This window comes from Diceros bicornis, chromosome 8 (assembly GCF_020826845.1).
Source record: "Diceros bicornis minor isolate mBicDic1 chromosome 8, mDicBic1.mat.cur, whole genome shotgun sequence".
Classification (NCBI taxonomy): domain Eukaryota; kingdom Metazoa; phylum Chordata; class Mammalia; order Perissodactyla; family Rhinocerotidae; genus Diceros; species Diceros bicornis.
In genome coordinates, this window is record NC_080747.1 from 7,263,582 (window position 1) to 7,279,700 (window position 16,119).

A 16,119-nucleotide genomic window follows, 5' to 3' on the forward strand; every position below is an offset into this window, starting at 1 on the left:
CCTGGAATGAGCTCCCATTCTGTGCCAGGCACTGGCTGGGCTCTAGAGATGGCAGAATGATCAGGCCCTGCATGGAGAGGTGCAGGAGAGGATGAGGATGGTGCAAACAATGAGGGGCGGCGGAGCATGATGGCCAAGAGCATGGCCCCCCGGGCAGGACATGTAGCTCCACTTTTCTGCCTCAGTTTCCTCATCTGTAAAATGGGATGATGATACCGCCTATCACGTAGGTTTGTTATGAGAATCAGTGAGTTAGTACATATAAAATGCTTAGAGAAGCCTCTGGCACATAGTGAGAGAAATATATTATTATTATGAAATGAATGATTCAGTATTAGGATGTGCAGGGGTTGGGTGCCAAAAGAGTAGCCTGCAAGTGAGGGTTTAGGGGTTTCCGGAAGGGTCTCCAGAGGAGGACCTTTTGTTTTTGCTGGAGTCTGGAGCGAGTCCAGAGATGTTGGCAAGATCTTTGTTAGGTAAAACCCTACATGCAGGCTTCAGACCTTGGCTTTGTCCTGTGGGTAATGGGGAGCCATTGAAGCTTTTAAAGAGAGGAGTGATGTGATTGTCTTTGCGTTATAGAATGATCCCTCTGTCTGCAGGGTGGGACCCGGGGTTTCAGAGAAGTAAGACAGGAAGCTGGGAGATCAGTTAGGAATCAAGTGGACTTAGGGAGGAATATGTAGGGTCTCAGGAAGCTGCCTTGGATTTAAAAAAGATAGAAGAATACACAGAATATAGAGAACTGAGCATGACAGTGGCACTCAGCAAAATTCTGGAGCAAATCAACATGCAGGGAGTTTTGAGCAATTCCCTCAGGAAGGGGAGCAGTGACCCCCAAGACCCAGCCTGGGGTCACTATGAGAGAGTTTTGCCTAACTGCTTGCGTTTTCTTGCATATTTGTTTTTTTTGGATGGGATTTCTGGTCTAACAGAAAATATAAACATAATGTCAGGATTTCAGCATCAATAAGAGAATGTGGCTGCCCAAACAGCTGATGCACATTTGGCATTCCTTGGAAAGGAAGTCAGACTGTGTATTCTGTGCACATGGAGTATCTTGTCCCGCTTTGAGCCTCACATGGGCACCTGTAGGAGGGTGGCCCCAGGAAGAGCGAAAAGATGTTCAGTCCGGAAGAGAAAGGCTGTGGAGATGGCAGGGTAGAAAATGCTGCCACCGCACTCCCGTCAGCTCCAGGTCATGCTTTGACTTCCAGCAAACAAGAGTCCCTTTTTCAGGGAAGCCTTTCCTGATCCCTTCAGACCAGATGCGGCTCCTGGGCTGTATGCTCTCCTAGCACCCTCTTCATTTTCTTCCCAGCACTGATCAAGCAGGAGGTTGTGTTATTCAGTTTGTTCGTTGATCTCATCAGATTGTGAGCTTTTGAAGACAGATACACTGTCTGAATGAGCTCCCCATTATATCCTGAGCTCCCGGCATAATGCCCTACATGTAATAATTGTCACTTGATATTTACTGAATCAGCAAATGAATGAATGGATGGATGAATGAATGAATGAATAAATGGCGACAGAATCTCCAAGGAAGAGGGTGGCAGTTCCGGGAGGCTGACTGCAGTTCAATGTAAGGAAGAACATTCTAGTATAAGCACCAGCTGGTGATGGAAGGGTGCACTTTGAGAGGTGGTAAGCCTCCCAGCCCTGGAGGAGGGGGAGCCCTGGTCCGGGTAGAGACCAGGTAGCCACCAGTCATGATGCACTGGGAAGCATCCTTGCATGAGATGGGAGATGTAGACTAACTCTGTGGGACCTTCCACCTCTAAGAGCCTACAGTTTAAGATTCTAGACTCCTAGGAGAGATTTGGGTGCCCAACACAGAGGATGGGTCTCCCCTCTGCCAACACAAGATGTTTTAGGATTATTCTCAAGTAAAGTGGCTGGTAAAGTTTCTAATTTAAATTTTTTTTTATGGTTTAGTGATGATGATAATGGTGATAATAACATCCTATTTATAGAATTTTCTACGTGTGGGGCACTGTTCTGGGTGCTTTTAATGTAGTGACTCATTTAATCTCCTCTACATCCCTATGAGATAGGCAATCTTATTATTATTATCCACATTATACAGATGAGGAAACTGAGGCACAGAGAAGTTAAGTAATTGCCCAAGGTCGTCAACTAATAAGTGATAGAAAACAGGATTTGAAGCCAGGCAGTCAGCTCCTACCACTACACCTGCTGTCTTTTTATAGCATAATCGATTTTTGTCACTTTTCCATGGACATCTAAAATTATATATTCTCTTTTTGAGGTGTGCAAGGTGATATTATAAAACCAAATTTATTGACTGTGTGATTCAATTCTTCTGTGTCCTTACTTATGTTTTGTCTTTTAGATCTGTCTGGTTCTGAAACCTTCCACTCTATTTTTTTTAGTAGTAATTAGACATATAAAGCAAAAACTATTTTATCTGGGTACACATGTGACTCTTACATCATCCTCACACATTATGTCTTTTTTCATGTGTAGTGATAAAGGTAGAAGTATTCTGTATCCTATTTTTATTACATTTATCCTTAATTTCCTCATGGTATGATGTTAATATCACCATTCCTGCTTTCTTTTTTGGTTGCATTGCCTGGTTCATCTTTTTCTACCCCTTTATTTTCCACCATTATCGCTTTGTTAATAGTGTGATTCATATAAAGAACACATAGCTGGATTTTGTTTTTAATTCAACATTCCCATCCTTGTTTACTAATTGATGGGAGATTTAGATCATTCTAATTTACTGTAATGATTTATATGCTTGACTTTATTGTTTCTGTTTTTCTTTGTGATGATTATAGTGATTTATTTTACATATTGTCCCCTCATTTTCCTTTTCACACGTTTGCTTTTTGAAGCACTTGAACATTTTATTGTGTTTTTCTAGTCCATTAATGACTCTCTTCCTTTTCCTCGTTCTCACAATCAGCTATATATTACTCCATTCTTATCTGAAAACAAAATACCAAACATTTCCCCCAGCAAGACACAGTGCTTCCTGCTCCACGATCCTCCCACTTCTCTATTCCAATGAGATAAGCCCTTTAGGATACATTTGCTTCCCTCTGTTTGCCCCCTTTCCCCCTAGTACCCATCTCTTTACCATGAGACCTTTGAAAGTTTTTTTTGTCTCTGCTCCCCTACTCAGATCAACCCCAACATTATCCTGTATCACAAGTCTTCATAGAGCATGTAGATTACACATTTCAGACAGTTTATCCTCATCCATTTGGATTTAACTTCTCTTATCTTATTTTCTTTCCTGTTAATCTATTTATCTGTCCACTAGACTATTCACCCACTCATCCATCCACCCATCCATCCAGCCAGCCACCCATCCACCCATCCATCCATCCATCCATCCATCCACCCATCCATCCATCCATCCATTTTATACCAACCCTTGCTCCCTCCCCTCTACTCCCTCCCTCCTTCCTTCCATTATACACTCATTCACCCCTTCAATTTTTTACAAAGGTTATCGCTCACTGTTGTTCCCTCTCCTCTTCATCTTCCCCAATTTTGAGAAGTCTCTCTCAGTTCTGGTTGTTGGTTAAAGCCCTTTGTGAGACAAGTTATGTGGATGATATTTTTCTCCCATCCTCTGTTGTCTGTTCACCTGTCGCCTTCTCAGCGAGTCCTTTCCTGACCAGCCACCATCAACCTCAGTTCTCTTCCCTGCTTTGCTTTTCTTCATCCACTTAGCACTTCCTGACATTTCTTCTATGTTTATTATTTATTTGTTTGTTTTCTGTCTTCCCCACCATAATGTTAAACTCACCAAGAGCATGGACTTGGTTTTGTTGACCTTTTTATATCTCCACTGCCTGGAACAGAGCCTGGATCATAGTTGATGCTCAACAAATGGTTGTTGAACAAATTATATTTTGCACATCTTCAAATATCTTTCTGTCTTTTGCCCTGACAGGCAGGCCACATCTTGGCTGGGAATAGGGTTCTTGAGCTGCAGTCCTTCCCTTGCAGTGGACTCGAGCTACTCTTCAGCTGGGTTCTGGTTTCCATGCTGTGGATGAGAAGTCTGGAGCCAGCTCATCCCTCTATATTTTGCACACCCCAATTTATGCAATATTATATGTGTGTATTTTTGTTTCTCCAGCAATCTTGTTTGTTTATCCTTGAGCCCCTGGCAAAATGCCTTACATATAGTAGGAGTCCCCCAAATATTTGTTGTATAAGTAAATGGAAGGATGGATGGTGGAAGGAAGGAAGGAAGGACTTCAAGAGTGTGAGAAGGTATATGATGTATTTATCACAGAACTCTTGAAATGTCACTGACAGAGATGTTCTAGACCAGTGGTTCTCAAGGTGGGGTCCCAGACCAAGAGCATCTGCCCCACCTGGGAATTTGTTAGAGATACAAATTTGGGGGCCCCACCCCAGACCTAGTGAATCAGGAACTCTGGGGTGGAGCCCAGCCATCTGTGTTTTAAGAAGCCCTCCAGGTCATTCTGATGCTTGCTTAAGTTTGAGAACCACTGCTGTGGACCAATCTCATTTTGTAGATGGCAAAACTGAGGCTAGGAGCTGAGAAGTGACTTGTCTGAACTCACATTCCGTCAGCGGCGCAGCCAGGACTAGTGCCCAGGTGCCCACAGCTACACCCTGTGCTCTTGTCACCGCAACCAGGCTGCCGTGCCTCATCTTGTTAGTTCTCTTTGTAATCAAAATGAACCATGCATTTGTCAAACAGTTTCAAAGGCCTGGGATTCAATCTCCACTCTTACAAAATTTCTGACTTCACTGGGGTTTTTCCAGGATTAAAAAAATCTGACTTAGAGCTGTTTCTATAAGGCTTTGAGCAATGGAAAGGAGCCAGGCGATTGCATTACTCTTCACTGGAGGCTTCTCAGGCTGAGCTGTAATGTGATAGCTCACTGTTATGGTTCATGCCCTTCTCTCTCTCTTGCCATGATGCGTGTCACCCATGATCCAGTTTCCTCCCGTTGGTGGGAGAGAATGTGTGAATGGTGGTCAGTGTTGGCCCAAAAGAGGGGTTAGGAAATTTGATGTTGGTCAAGTCTCCACGAGCACTGTTTTTCTCCCTAATTTCTTCATTTGTTACAAGTTTCTTTTTAATGTATTTTGTATATTCCTTTCTAGTCTTTTTTCTTATGCAAATTTTTTGTTTGTTTTTAATTTTTGGTCAAAACTATGCTGGATACACCATCAAAGAATATTTCCTTTCTTCACTTCACCTAGCACAGGCCCTTTCCATGATGCTGCCATAGATCCCGCCCCCCCATCACTGTTTTAAAGGAAAATTTCTATTTCAAAAAAGCTTTAGGTTTACAGAAGAGTCACAAAGATAGTACAGAGAGTTCCTGTATACCTGTATACCCCTCACCTTTATTCTTGAGAGAGAGGGATTTTAGGATTAGAGAACCGAGATTTTTGAGCAGAGTGGTGACATTCTTAGATGATCTTTTTTTGGGAAAAGCTTCTAGAGTCTTTCTGTTGATTCAGCCACACTTTTCTTGAATGTGTATCATTTGTCAAACCCTGGGATATGCATGGGGTGGGTACTATGATAAACAGGACATAATACTGTCTTCTAGTTTCAGCTTATCAGGCCAATAGTAGAATTTATTTAATATATATATGTATTTATTTTTAATTGTGGTAAAATATGCATAACATAAAATTTACCAACGTAATCATTTTTAAGTATACAGTTCAGCACTGTTAAGTACATTCACATTGTGTAATTAATCTCTAAAATTCTTTCATCTTGTGAACTAAAACTCTGTACCCATTAAACAACTCCCCATTGCCCCCACCCCCCAGCCCCTGGCAACTACCATTCTACTTTCTGTCTCTATAAATTTGACTACTCTAAGGAACTTCATGTAAGTAGAATCATACAGTATTTGTCTATTCATGAGTGGCTTTTTTCACTTGGCATAATGTTGTTAAGGTTCATCCATGTTGTAGCACGTGTCAGAATGTCCTTCCTTTTTAAAGCTGAATAATATTCTATTGTACGGATAGACTACATTTTGTTTACCCATTCATCCATCAACGGACACTTGGGTTGCTTTCGCATTTTGGCTATTGTTAATAATGCTGCCAGGAACATGGGTATACAAATATCCCTTTGTGTCCCTGCTTTTGATCCTTTTGAGTATATACCCAGAAGTGGAATTGCTAAATCAAGCGGAAATACTATTTTTAATTTTTTGAGAAATTGCCATACTATTTTCCACCATGGCTACACCATTTTACATTCCCATCAACAGCACACAAGGGTTTCGATTTCTCCACATCCTTGCCAATATTTATTTTCCCTTCCTTTCTTTCTTTCCTCTTTCTTTCTTCCTTCCTTCCTTTCTTTCTCTCTCTCTCTCTTTCTTTCTTTCTCTCTTTCTCTCTCTCTCTTTCTCTCTCTCTCTCGCCCTCCCTTCCTTTCTTTCTCCCTCTCCCTCTCTCTCTCTTCCTTCCTTCCTTCCTTTCCTCTTCTATTCCTCTCTTCTCCTCTTCCCTTCTTCTCCCTTCTTCCCTTCCTCCCTTCCTCCCTTTCTCTTTCTCCTTCTCTCTCTCTCTCTTCGGTTTTTTTGATAGCAGCCATCCTAATGGATGCGAGGTGGTGACTCATTGTGGTTTTTTTCATTTGCATTTCCCTAATGATTAGTGATGTGGAGCATCTTTTCATATGTTAATTATCCGTTTGTGTATCTTCTTTAGAGAAATGTCTGTTCAAGTCCTTTGCTCATTTTTTAATTGGATTGTTTTTGTTGTTATTGTTATTGTTATTGTTCATTTTGTAGTTCTTTATAGATTCTGGATACTAATGCCTTATCAGATATTTGATTTGCAAATATTTTCTCCCATTCTGTGGGTTGATAGTGTCCTCTGATGCATAAAAGTTTTTCATTTTGATGTAGTCCAGTTTATCTATTTTTACTTTGTTGCTTGTGTTTTTGGTGTCATATCCGATAAATCATTGCCAAATACAACATTGTAAAGATTTTCCCCTATGTTTTCTTCTAAGAGTTTTATAGTTTTAGGTTTTACATTTAAGTCTTTGATTGATTTTGAATTAATTTTTATATATAGTATAAAGTAAAGGTCTATCTTCATTCTTTTGCATGCGAATATCCAGTTTCCCAGCACCATCTGTTGAAACAGCTGTTCGTCCACCATTGAATGGTCTTGGCACCCCTGTCAAAAATCATTTGGCCATATATGTGAGGGTTTAATATAATTGACTTTGAAATGACATCAGTGCATATTAACACTTATATGTGTGTGTTTCTTCCCCCACCCCAAATTTAGGTAGTATCACATTGTTTGCAGTCATTACCATCATCCTGGGATGCCTTAAAATTGGGTACTTCATTGGATTTTCTGAATGTTTATCAGCCACAGAAGGAGTTTTCCCTGTCACACATGCGGTGCATACTCTGCTGCAGGTAAACCACACGATGTTTATTTACATTGCCTTGGTGCCTGTTAAGTTATTCCAGGGTATATAAAACAGGACACGTGGGGGCAGAGTGGGGTAAGCTTGAGTCCGTCTCTGAGGCTCAGTCCTTCAGCTGCCTCTGCTATAAAATGGGACTCTGTGTCCCCTTGGTTATCTTTGTGGGACTCCTATGAGGCAGAACTTGTAATGATGAAGAATCAGGAAATTCTGCCAAGCCAAAGTCCACCAGAAAAGGCTTGGGTAATTTTAATATAATACTTTTATTGGGATATAATTCACATACCATACAATTCACCCATTTAAAGTATACAGTTCAGTGGTTTAGTATATTCATAAGGTTGTGCAACCATCACCACAATCAATTTAAAACATTTCCATCACCCCCAAAAGAAACCCTGTGCCATTACAGTCACTCCTCTGGGTCATTGAAACACTTTTTTTGTTTGCCTACTTGTGGAATAAATTCTTTTAGAAATGTATGAGAGGTTCTTTCTCAGCATTGGTCAACTTGGAGTGGCTAAGGAATGAGGATTTGGCATATATAATTTAAATATATAGCTTAGAATCAGGAAAATCTCATGTTTGAAAAGAATCTTAGTTGGGCGTCTAGTGTAGCTTCCAACCTTAGCAGAAATCCCTGGTAATGGCTATTGGAATTGGGATCCTTGATACTCTAATAATAAAAGTAATAATATTTCTGTAGAACTGTAAAAGATGCAAAGTACTTTTCATTTATCACTTTGTGTAATGCTTCCAACAACTCCATAAGAACAGGCATTGGATCATCACGTTCATTTCTAAGGAAAAAATTGGGGGTCAGAGAGGACAAATAACTTGGACTTCAGGCCTCTAGAACTGTGAGAAAATAAATTTCTGTTGTTTTAAGCCACCTAGTCTGTGGCACTTTGTTATGGCAACCCCAGGAAAGTAATACAACAGTTAACTGGGTATTTATTCCAGGGGAGTCAAATCCCACGATGACAGAGTCTTATAGTGATACCAGTGACAATGTGGAAAGCCCTAGTGAGACCAGAAAGAAGTAACTTCCTTCCTTCCCTCCTTCCTGCTGACCTGGGCAAACACTGTTCTCGGTACTGGGAGCACAAGGGTGAGAAGCTGTGGTCTATGCCCTATGGAGGCGTCAGTCAGACTGGGACACATTGACAAAAACAGACAATGACAACACTTTTTTTGGATATGTACCCAGAATTGGGGTTACTGGATTGTATGGTAATTAAAAAAATATTTATTTTTAAAATACAGTATAACATTACTGAAAAAATTGGGAAAAATTGGGAAAGAGAATAAAAATATATCTGTAAGCCCATTAACTGAAACACTTGTTGTTGTTTTTATGTGTTTCTTCCCTTCCTTGTACTCAAGTGTACACTCTTGTCAAAGTTTAACATAGAAGGTGCAGAATTTTCTATTCTGAGTTTTTCACTTTAAAAAAATTATCAGGGCTGGCCCCGTGGCTTAGCGGTTAAGTGCTCGTGCTCCGCTCCTGGTGGCCCGGGTTCGGATCCCGGGCACGCACAGACACGCCGCTTCTCCCGCCATGCTGAGGCTGCGTCCCACATACAGCAACTAGAAGGATGTGCAGCTATGACATACAACTACCTACTGGGGCTTTGGGGGGAAAAAAGGGAGGAGGATTGGCAATAGATGTTAGCTCAGAGCCGGTCTTCCTCAGCAAAAAGAGGAGGATTAGCATGGATATTAGCTCAGGGCTGATCTTTCTCACACACACACAAAAATTATCAATGAAACAGCACATAAAACATTGACCAGCTTAAACTAATTTCACCTCCATAAAACAGGTTATTTTAATCAAAACTTGCTCAATAACAGAGATAGCACTGCGCATGTGCCAGGTGGGAACCCATAACCCCAGGATGACGCTGGAACCAAGAATCTTCCTTCAATAAGGAAAATCTGGCTTTCAGCCCAAGTAGACCATATACGCACTGATTCGAGATTAGCCACTTAGCTTATGTGGGCCCAGCTGTAGCTTAGTAGCTTAATAGCCTCTAACTCCTTAAATTTTGCCCCAAACCCCGGATCGGAGAGACAGATTTGAGAGCCTTGCCTCCTGTCTCCTTGCTGGTCGACCTCACAATAAAGCCTTCTCGTTTCTCAAAAGCGGGTGCCGTAGTATTGGCTTCAAGCCCTTACTTGGTAACACAAACTTTTCTGTGTTGCTATGTAGTCTTTATAAAAGCATCAATTAAGTAGCTAACTTAAAATTCATTGGTAAATACTAATTTACTTAATTGTTTCCTGATCATTGGGTTGAATGTCATCTTTACCAGGAGTCACTGCTATCTGTTTTTTTAAATTGTCAGATGTTTCAAGAATATGCCCTGAAAATGTTTTCCAGAGTAGGACAGTAAATCTTATGTAAAACAATGAGGAAGAGATAGTATGTGTAAGTGTGTTTTCTTTTGTGCTGTCTGATTTTCTTTTTATGGCACTTAATTGCAAAATGAAGATGAAATGAAACAAATTTATAAAGTGCCCAGCAGTGTCTGGCACACAGTAGGTGCTCAATACAGTGGTCCCCCTGATCCTCAGTTTTGCTTTCCATGGTTTCAGTTACCCACTGTCCACTGTGGTCCGAAAATATTAAATACAAAATTCCAGAAATAAACAATTCCTAAGTTTTAAATTACATGCCATTCTGAGTAGCGTGATGAAATCTTGTGCCATCCTGCTTCATCCCACCTGGGATGTGAATCACCTGTTTGTCCAGTGGATCCACGCTGTAGACGCTACCTGCCTGTTAGTCAGTTAGTAGCTGTCTTGGTTATCAGATCCACTGTCTCGGTGTCACAGTGCTTGTGTTGAAGTAAGCCTTATTTTACTTAATAATGGCCCTGAAGTGCAAGAGGAGTGATGCTGGCAATTCGGATATGCCAAAGAGAAGCCGTGAAGTGCTTCTTTTAAGTGAAAATATGAAAGTTCTCGACTTAATCAGAAAAAAATCGTCTGCTGAGGTTGCTAAGATCTACGGTAACTTTTATTACAGTATATTGTCATAATTGTTCTATTTTATTATTAGTTATTGTTGTTCATCTCTTACTGTGCCTAATTTGTAAATTAAGCTTTACCATAGATGTATATGTATAGAGAAATCATAGTATATATAGAGTTCGGTACTATCTGCAGTTTCAGGCATCCACTGGGGATCTTGGAACTACTCCTCGTGGATGGGGTGGGGGGACTACTGTATGTGTTTGTGTCTAAAATAAGGCCCAAAGTAGTTTAGGAGCTTAGATAATGCCTGGTCCCTAGGAGGCGCTCAGTCAATGCCAGCGAATGAGTAATTTGTCAGTGGAGAATGGTCACTGGAAATGTACCCACTCCAGGCGCTGTTCTAGGTGGTTGACATGGATTATCTTATTTAATTGCTCACAACACCCTCCAAGCTGGATGAGTGGCCAGGGGACTGGGAGGCGTATATAACAGAGTGAAATAAAAGACCAGCCCGCGTCAGTTCTGTTCTTTATTTAAAGCACTCGGAATTTGGCTTCTGGCCACTGGCGTAGTAACTGTTCAGTGGATATTTCTCTGATGAAGCCTAATGTGGGTGATATAAACATGTTAACAGGGATTACGACAGGCAGGCTGCTGCCCCTAAACCCTGTCCCATGGCAGAGATCCTCAATCAGTCACGGCACCATTTCCTCCTGACCTGGAGCCTCACTCTGGTTCTCACCACAGTGCTCCGGAGCACTGTTCCCACCGGGGAGTGGCACTGCCACCTGAGATGAGGATAGCAACTCACTGTTCTTGGAGAGGGAGGTCACTGGCTTCCCCAACATTTTCCCCAACCTCTTCCTTAAGTTGTGTAGCTTCTCAGATATGATGATGGTCTTGCACTGATGCGTCTTTCTTTTCCTCCTTTCTTTCTGTCTAGGTATATTTTCTTTGGGGGCATGCGAAGGATGTCATTCAGTCTTTCAAAACACTGGAAAGGTAAAAACCGTGGGTAATTGCTTTACGCGTTGAATTTGGTGTTCATTAGAAAAACAAAACTCATCACGGCCATCTTACTTGGCTTGTAGACATGAGACCAACTCTCCTCCCCATCCTGACGAGCAGAGCCCTCACTCGTAGCCCAAAGAGGAGACTTTCTGCCTCTGGCCTCTTCCTGAGGACAGCCCTGGAAGTGGGATGATGTGTATTTTCATTTCCACTCTGCGACCTTAGACATTTTCCCTTTGTGATCCTCAGTTTTCCTCATCTGTAAAATGGAGATAATAGCATAGCCAACCTTTGAGGACTGAATGAAGTAATTGATGTAAAGCTTGTGCTGGCACACAGCAAGTACTCAATAAGTGTTGGGTCTGTTATTATCTCCATCCACCTCTCTCTTGAGGTGATTGTGAGGATCAAGGGAAAGAATCTATAGGATAATGGGGTGAATTACCTAAATGCAAGGTATTATTGTCATGTGAGAAATCCCTTTGTGCACACATGCATGCTGCTCTGGGCCACCCAAATATTTACCACCAGGATCTCTCATCCGGGGGACCTCTGAGGGACTGGGACATGGTCTTTCCTTGGCCTTGCTTGTTGAGTGATTGGAGACAAGTCTTTCCCTGTCTCTGGGCCCCTTTCGTAGACTGGACAGTGAGTGGCTTGAACCAGATATGCAAATCACTTGATTTAGCTTGTTTGGTTTGTAGGGCAAAGTGTTGAACATTTTTGAGTTACTTATCACCTTTAGGTTTTAGATTTAGACTTCTCTAGAAAAATTAGAAGATTTGGCAATCCCAAATGTGCGTGGCAACAAAGAGCTAGAACTGAATCAGGGTTGTTCTTTCCAGATGGAGGCTCTCCCCTCAGTTTGCTACAGTCCCCACCACTCCCTAATGTCACCCTTGACCTGCTTCATTCATTGACATTTCCTGCCAGGCCCTGAAGGCTTAGGAACTTACCACGCCTGGACTTACTGTTTTTTTCTGGTCTTTTGAGCCAATATTCCACTATCCTATGCTTTTAGTGCACACAGGGCCTTTTTTTCTGATCTGAGATTTCCTCTTACTGGTTTGAGTCCTTTTCTTTTCCCAAGGGTGAGGTTTAGAGGAACAGTAGCTCTGAAAGCAGAGCTGGAAACATAACTTGAGATCAGAAATGGCTCATGGAAGCCTTCGCTTTACCGTGGTCTGGGGTCATCAGATCCAAGCATGAGAAAGGCAGACTGGCATGAGGAAATGACATCTGCCCTTAGTTTGTAGGACAGTTTCCGGGTCAAACCAACAGGAAGCTGCCAGCTCACAGGGAGCTTGCATGGCAGCCCAGTCTTCAGCCGCGGGCCGCATCGGCATTACCTCCCCAAGTTCCGTGGGCCTGGGAATGGACAATGCCGTTTGGACCGGGAAAGAGGAGAAGAAAGGAGAGCTGTGTGCGTTATGAGTAAAAGAAAAGCCAGCCAGTCTGAGGCAAACAGCATTGTCTGCATTTGTCAAAGGCCTGTACAATGCCTCCCAGAGGCCCCGGGGAAGGCTGGCCACAATCTATAGCAACTGGGCAAGTGCCAGGGGCAAGCAGATGGGCACGCACCTGGCTCACGCACCCCTGGGAGGCTGTTTTCTTCTCCAGTTGTGCCTGGACATTACACAGCTGCAAAAGGAAGCCAGGTTCAAGTGAGGAAAGATTTTGCCTGTAGTTGCTGATGGGAGCCCTACAGAGGTCAGCTGGGGTTAAAACTCAGAGGAGAGGCAAGGTCAGGGTTGAGGACCCAGCTGCACCCTTTCTCCTGTAGACAGATCATAGAGGAGCATGCTCTGGTTAGACAGGGAGGGGGTGTGCTTCCTCTGGACCTCTGTTCTCCAGCTGAGCGTGCCAGTTACAGAGAGAGCTTTAAGGAATGTCTCTCTCAAGTCACCAGTATTTGCTGCACCTGCTACATGCAGGGCCCATTGTTAAGCACTTGGAAGCCACCAATGTGAATGCATCTTCAACTGGCAGGCGTGGGGAGACTTGGGAGGTTTTGAAGCAGACAGCGACCCCATGGGAACCACACTCGCCCCAGATCTCTCCTCTGTTCCCCAGAGTCCTGCGTCCACCTTCCACTTCATCCCTTTTCTTCTTCCTTAGGAGGTGGTGTGGCGTAGAGGCAAGGGCAGGACTCTGGGGTCAGACTGGAACACCCCTGCTACTTACTAACTCTTCAACCCCAGTGCGGCTACTTACTCTATTTGTGACCGTGGCCTAATTCCTGAGCCTATCTGAGACTCCAGCAGCTCAACAGTGTCATCACAGAGCAGGATCTTTCTATATTTCCACTCTGTCATCCTCAGTGGGTTAGGGTGTCATCCCATGCCGGTTGCTTCGTGGTCACAAGATAGCTGCCACAACTCCAGCCTTCATATCTGCATTCAAGGCTGGAGAAAAAGGGGAGAGGGACAGTAAGCAGGCTTTTCTCATTCTTATCTCTTTCATCAAGAAAGCAAAAGCTTTTCAGTAGTGCTCGGTAGACTTCACGTCACATCCCACTGGCCAGAATGGCCATGCCTAGCTGCCAGGGAGGCCAGACAGCAAGTCTCTGGCTTGTTCTCGTGTCTTCAGAGGTAAGTGGCAGGGCAGAGGAGGTGGATGGTGATCGTTGGGCTGGCCAACCAACAGTCAGGGCATACCCAACTCTCCAGATTTCCAGTGCAGCCCTTTCATCTTTCACTCATTGTTCTCTTCTCTTCCCTTCTGGAAGAAAGAGTTTGGGGTATAGTGGGCTTGATTGCCTGCTTTTAGTAAATTTCCATCCCTGTATCCCTGCTTCCAAGACCCTGTTTCTTTTTGTCCCATAGACAATGAGTTAATTACTGGCAGGTTCAAGGTTAAGGCAGAATGCCAAGACCGTGGTTTTGGAAGGTCCCATGGAACTGCCCCTCCCAGCCAGACAGAGGACCCACCTGGAGCCTGGGCTGCCAGACGAAACCAGAGCCATGGCTAAGAAGGAGGCATGTGGTTGTGTGTGTGTGTCTGTCTCACTCCATGGGGCTTGGAGCCTCCCAGGGCCACTCAAGAGCTGAGTCCTTGTGTTTTCAGGTTTGGAGTCATCCACTCGGTGTTCACCAACCTGCTTCTGTGGGCCAACAGCGTCCTGAATGAGTCAAAGCACCAACTGAACGAGCACAAGGAGCGGCTCATCACCCTGGGCTTTGGGAACATATCTATAGGTGAGTGGTAAGAGCTGCCCTGCCTCTGTGCTGGAGCATCTCGGAAACTGCAGAGACCGGAATGTTCAGAGATGGAGGGACAGGTTCCAAAAGACTGCAGGGTCCACTCAGCTCAACATTGGCCAGACAATCCTCTGTTGTTGAAAATCTATCAAAACCTCCTGTCTCTATCCTGCCTCCAGAGAAGGCTGTACTGAGCATAATTAAAGGTTTCTTCAATGACTTGGAGACTTGTCAGACCCTATCATTTTGATCATCATTTTTCAAGGTCCAGTTTGATATGGAAATGAAGGTCTTTGTTTACACTATGGATAATTGGTGGTTGTTTCTGTGTTTTTGATTAAGCCTCTATTACAGTATAGCTTTAAAAAATCCACAGAGGTCTAATGGTAGGTTGTGGTTAATTGGTTTTAGTTCATTTGAAGTTTTTATTTAACTCTACTGGGCTTATAATTTTGGCCCATCTTTACTCCTCTTTGCTCCTATTTGAGAGCCTATAGTGCTAATCTTTCTATTTTTTAATTCTATCTTCCAGAGTTTTTTAGCATTTATAACCTGTCACTTCTGTTTTAGAACATTGGGGTTCAGAGGAATGTGGGGTAGAGGAAAGTGCGATGTGCTGGGAACTGATGTCTCAGGTTTGGGTCTTGTTCCCATCATGAACTAGCTGTGTGACCTTTGGAAGCCATTCAACCTCTCTGAGCCTTCCTTTTCTCATTCGTAAAGTAAGGGGACCTGAACTATGTATTTTCAAAGACTCCTTCCAGCCTTGATGCACTACACGTCTATGCTCGCTGTATGACGCCAGGCCAGTCACAGAGAGAAACTTTAAACCTGTTTCCTCACCAGTGGGGTGGGGATGATGAATTCAGGCCTCACGCTGTTGTTTCGTCACCACCCTTGGTGACTAGCAGCCCACTCTTGGGAAGGCCCTTCTCTCTCTGTGGGCTTCATTTCCTCAGTATCAAAACAGTAACAGCAATGACAACAATAACAAAAGCAAAGCTTCGTTAAGCGATTGCTGAGTGCCTGGCACTGTCCCAGACACTTTATGTGGCTCACTTAATCTTTCCCCAACACTCTGAGGCAGACAACGTTGACCTCAGTATACGGATGAAGCCGTGGAGTCACAGAGAAGTTAAGTAACTAGCCTAAGGTCACACAGCGAGTACATGAGTGAGCCAGGATTTGATCTGGCTCCAGAGACCTTTGTGAAAAGATGGGATTAGATTATTTTACAAAAAAAGTACTCCATCAGTTCTAACATTCTGTTAATCTGACCTTTCCTCTTGGTTTCTTCCCGTCTTTCACATAGTCCTGTGCTGGGTTACAAGTAGTGGGGAAACTCCTTATGAATTGAAAATTGCACAGCGTTCTGCAAAAGTGAGGGTAATTAGTGCTACCACAGAGCTTTTCCATCTGATTTTATAAGTAGTATATGCAGATCATAAATTAAAACCATGGCAAAGTGTAAAGAAAAAA

The 16,119-nt window shown here is 43.1% G+C and overlaps 1 protein-coding gene across 1 annotated transcript in view; it reads left to right on the forward strand.

Annotated features, from left to right (window-relative positions):
• OTOP1 (otopetrin 1) overlaps nt 1–16,119 on the forward strand; it is a 31,907-nt gene that overhangs the window by 5,523 nt on the left and 10,265 nt on the right. The window contains exons 2-4 of the mRNA XM_058546368.1: nt 7,303–7,439; nt 11,373–11,431; nt 14,507–14,637. Of these exons, the coding sequence (XP_058402351.1) occupies nt 7,303–7,439; nt 11,373–11,431; nt 14,507–14,637 (327 nt within the window). The remainder of the gene's footprint in view (nt 1–7,302; nt 7,440–11,372; nt 11,432–14,506; nt 14,638–16,119) is intronic.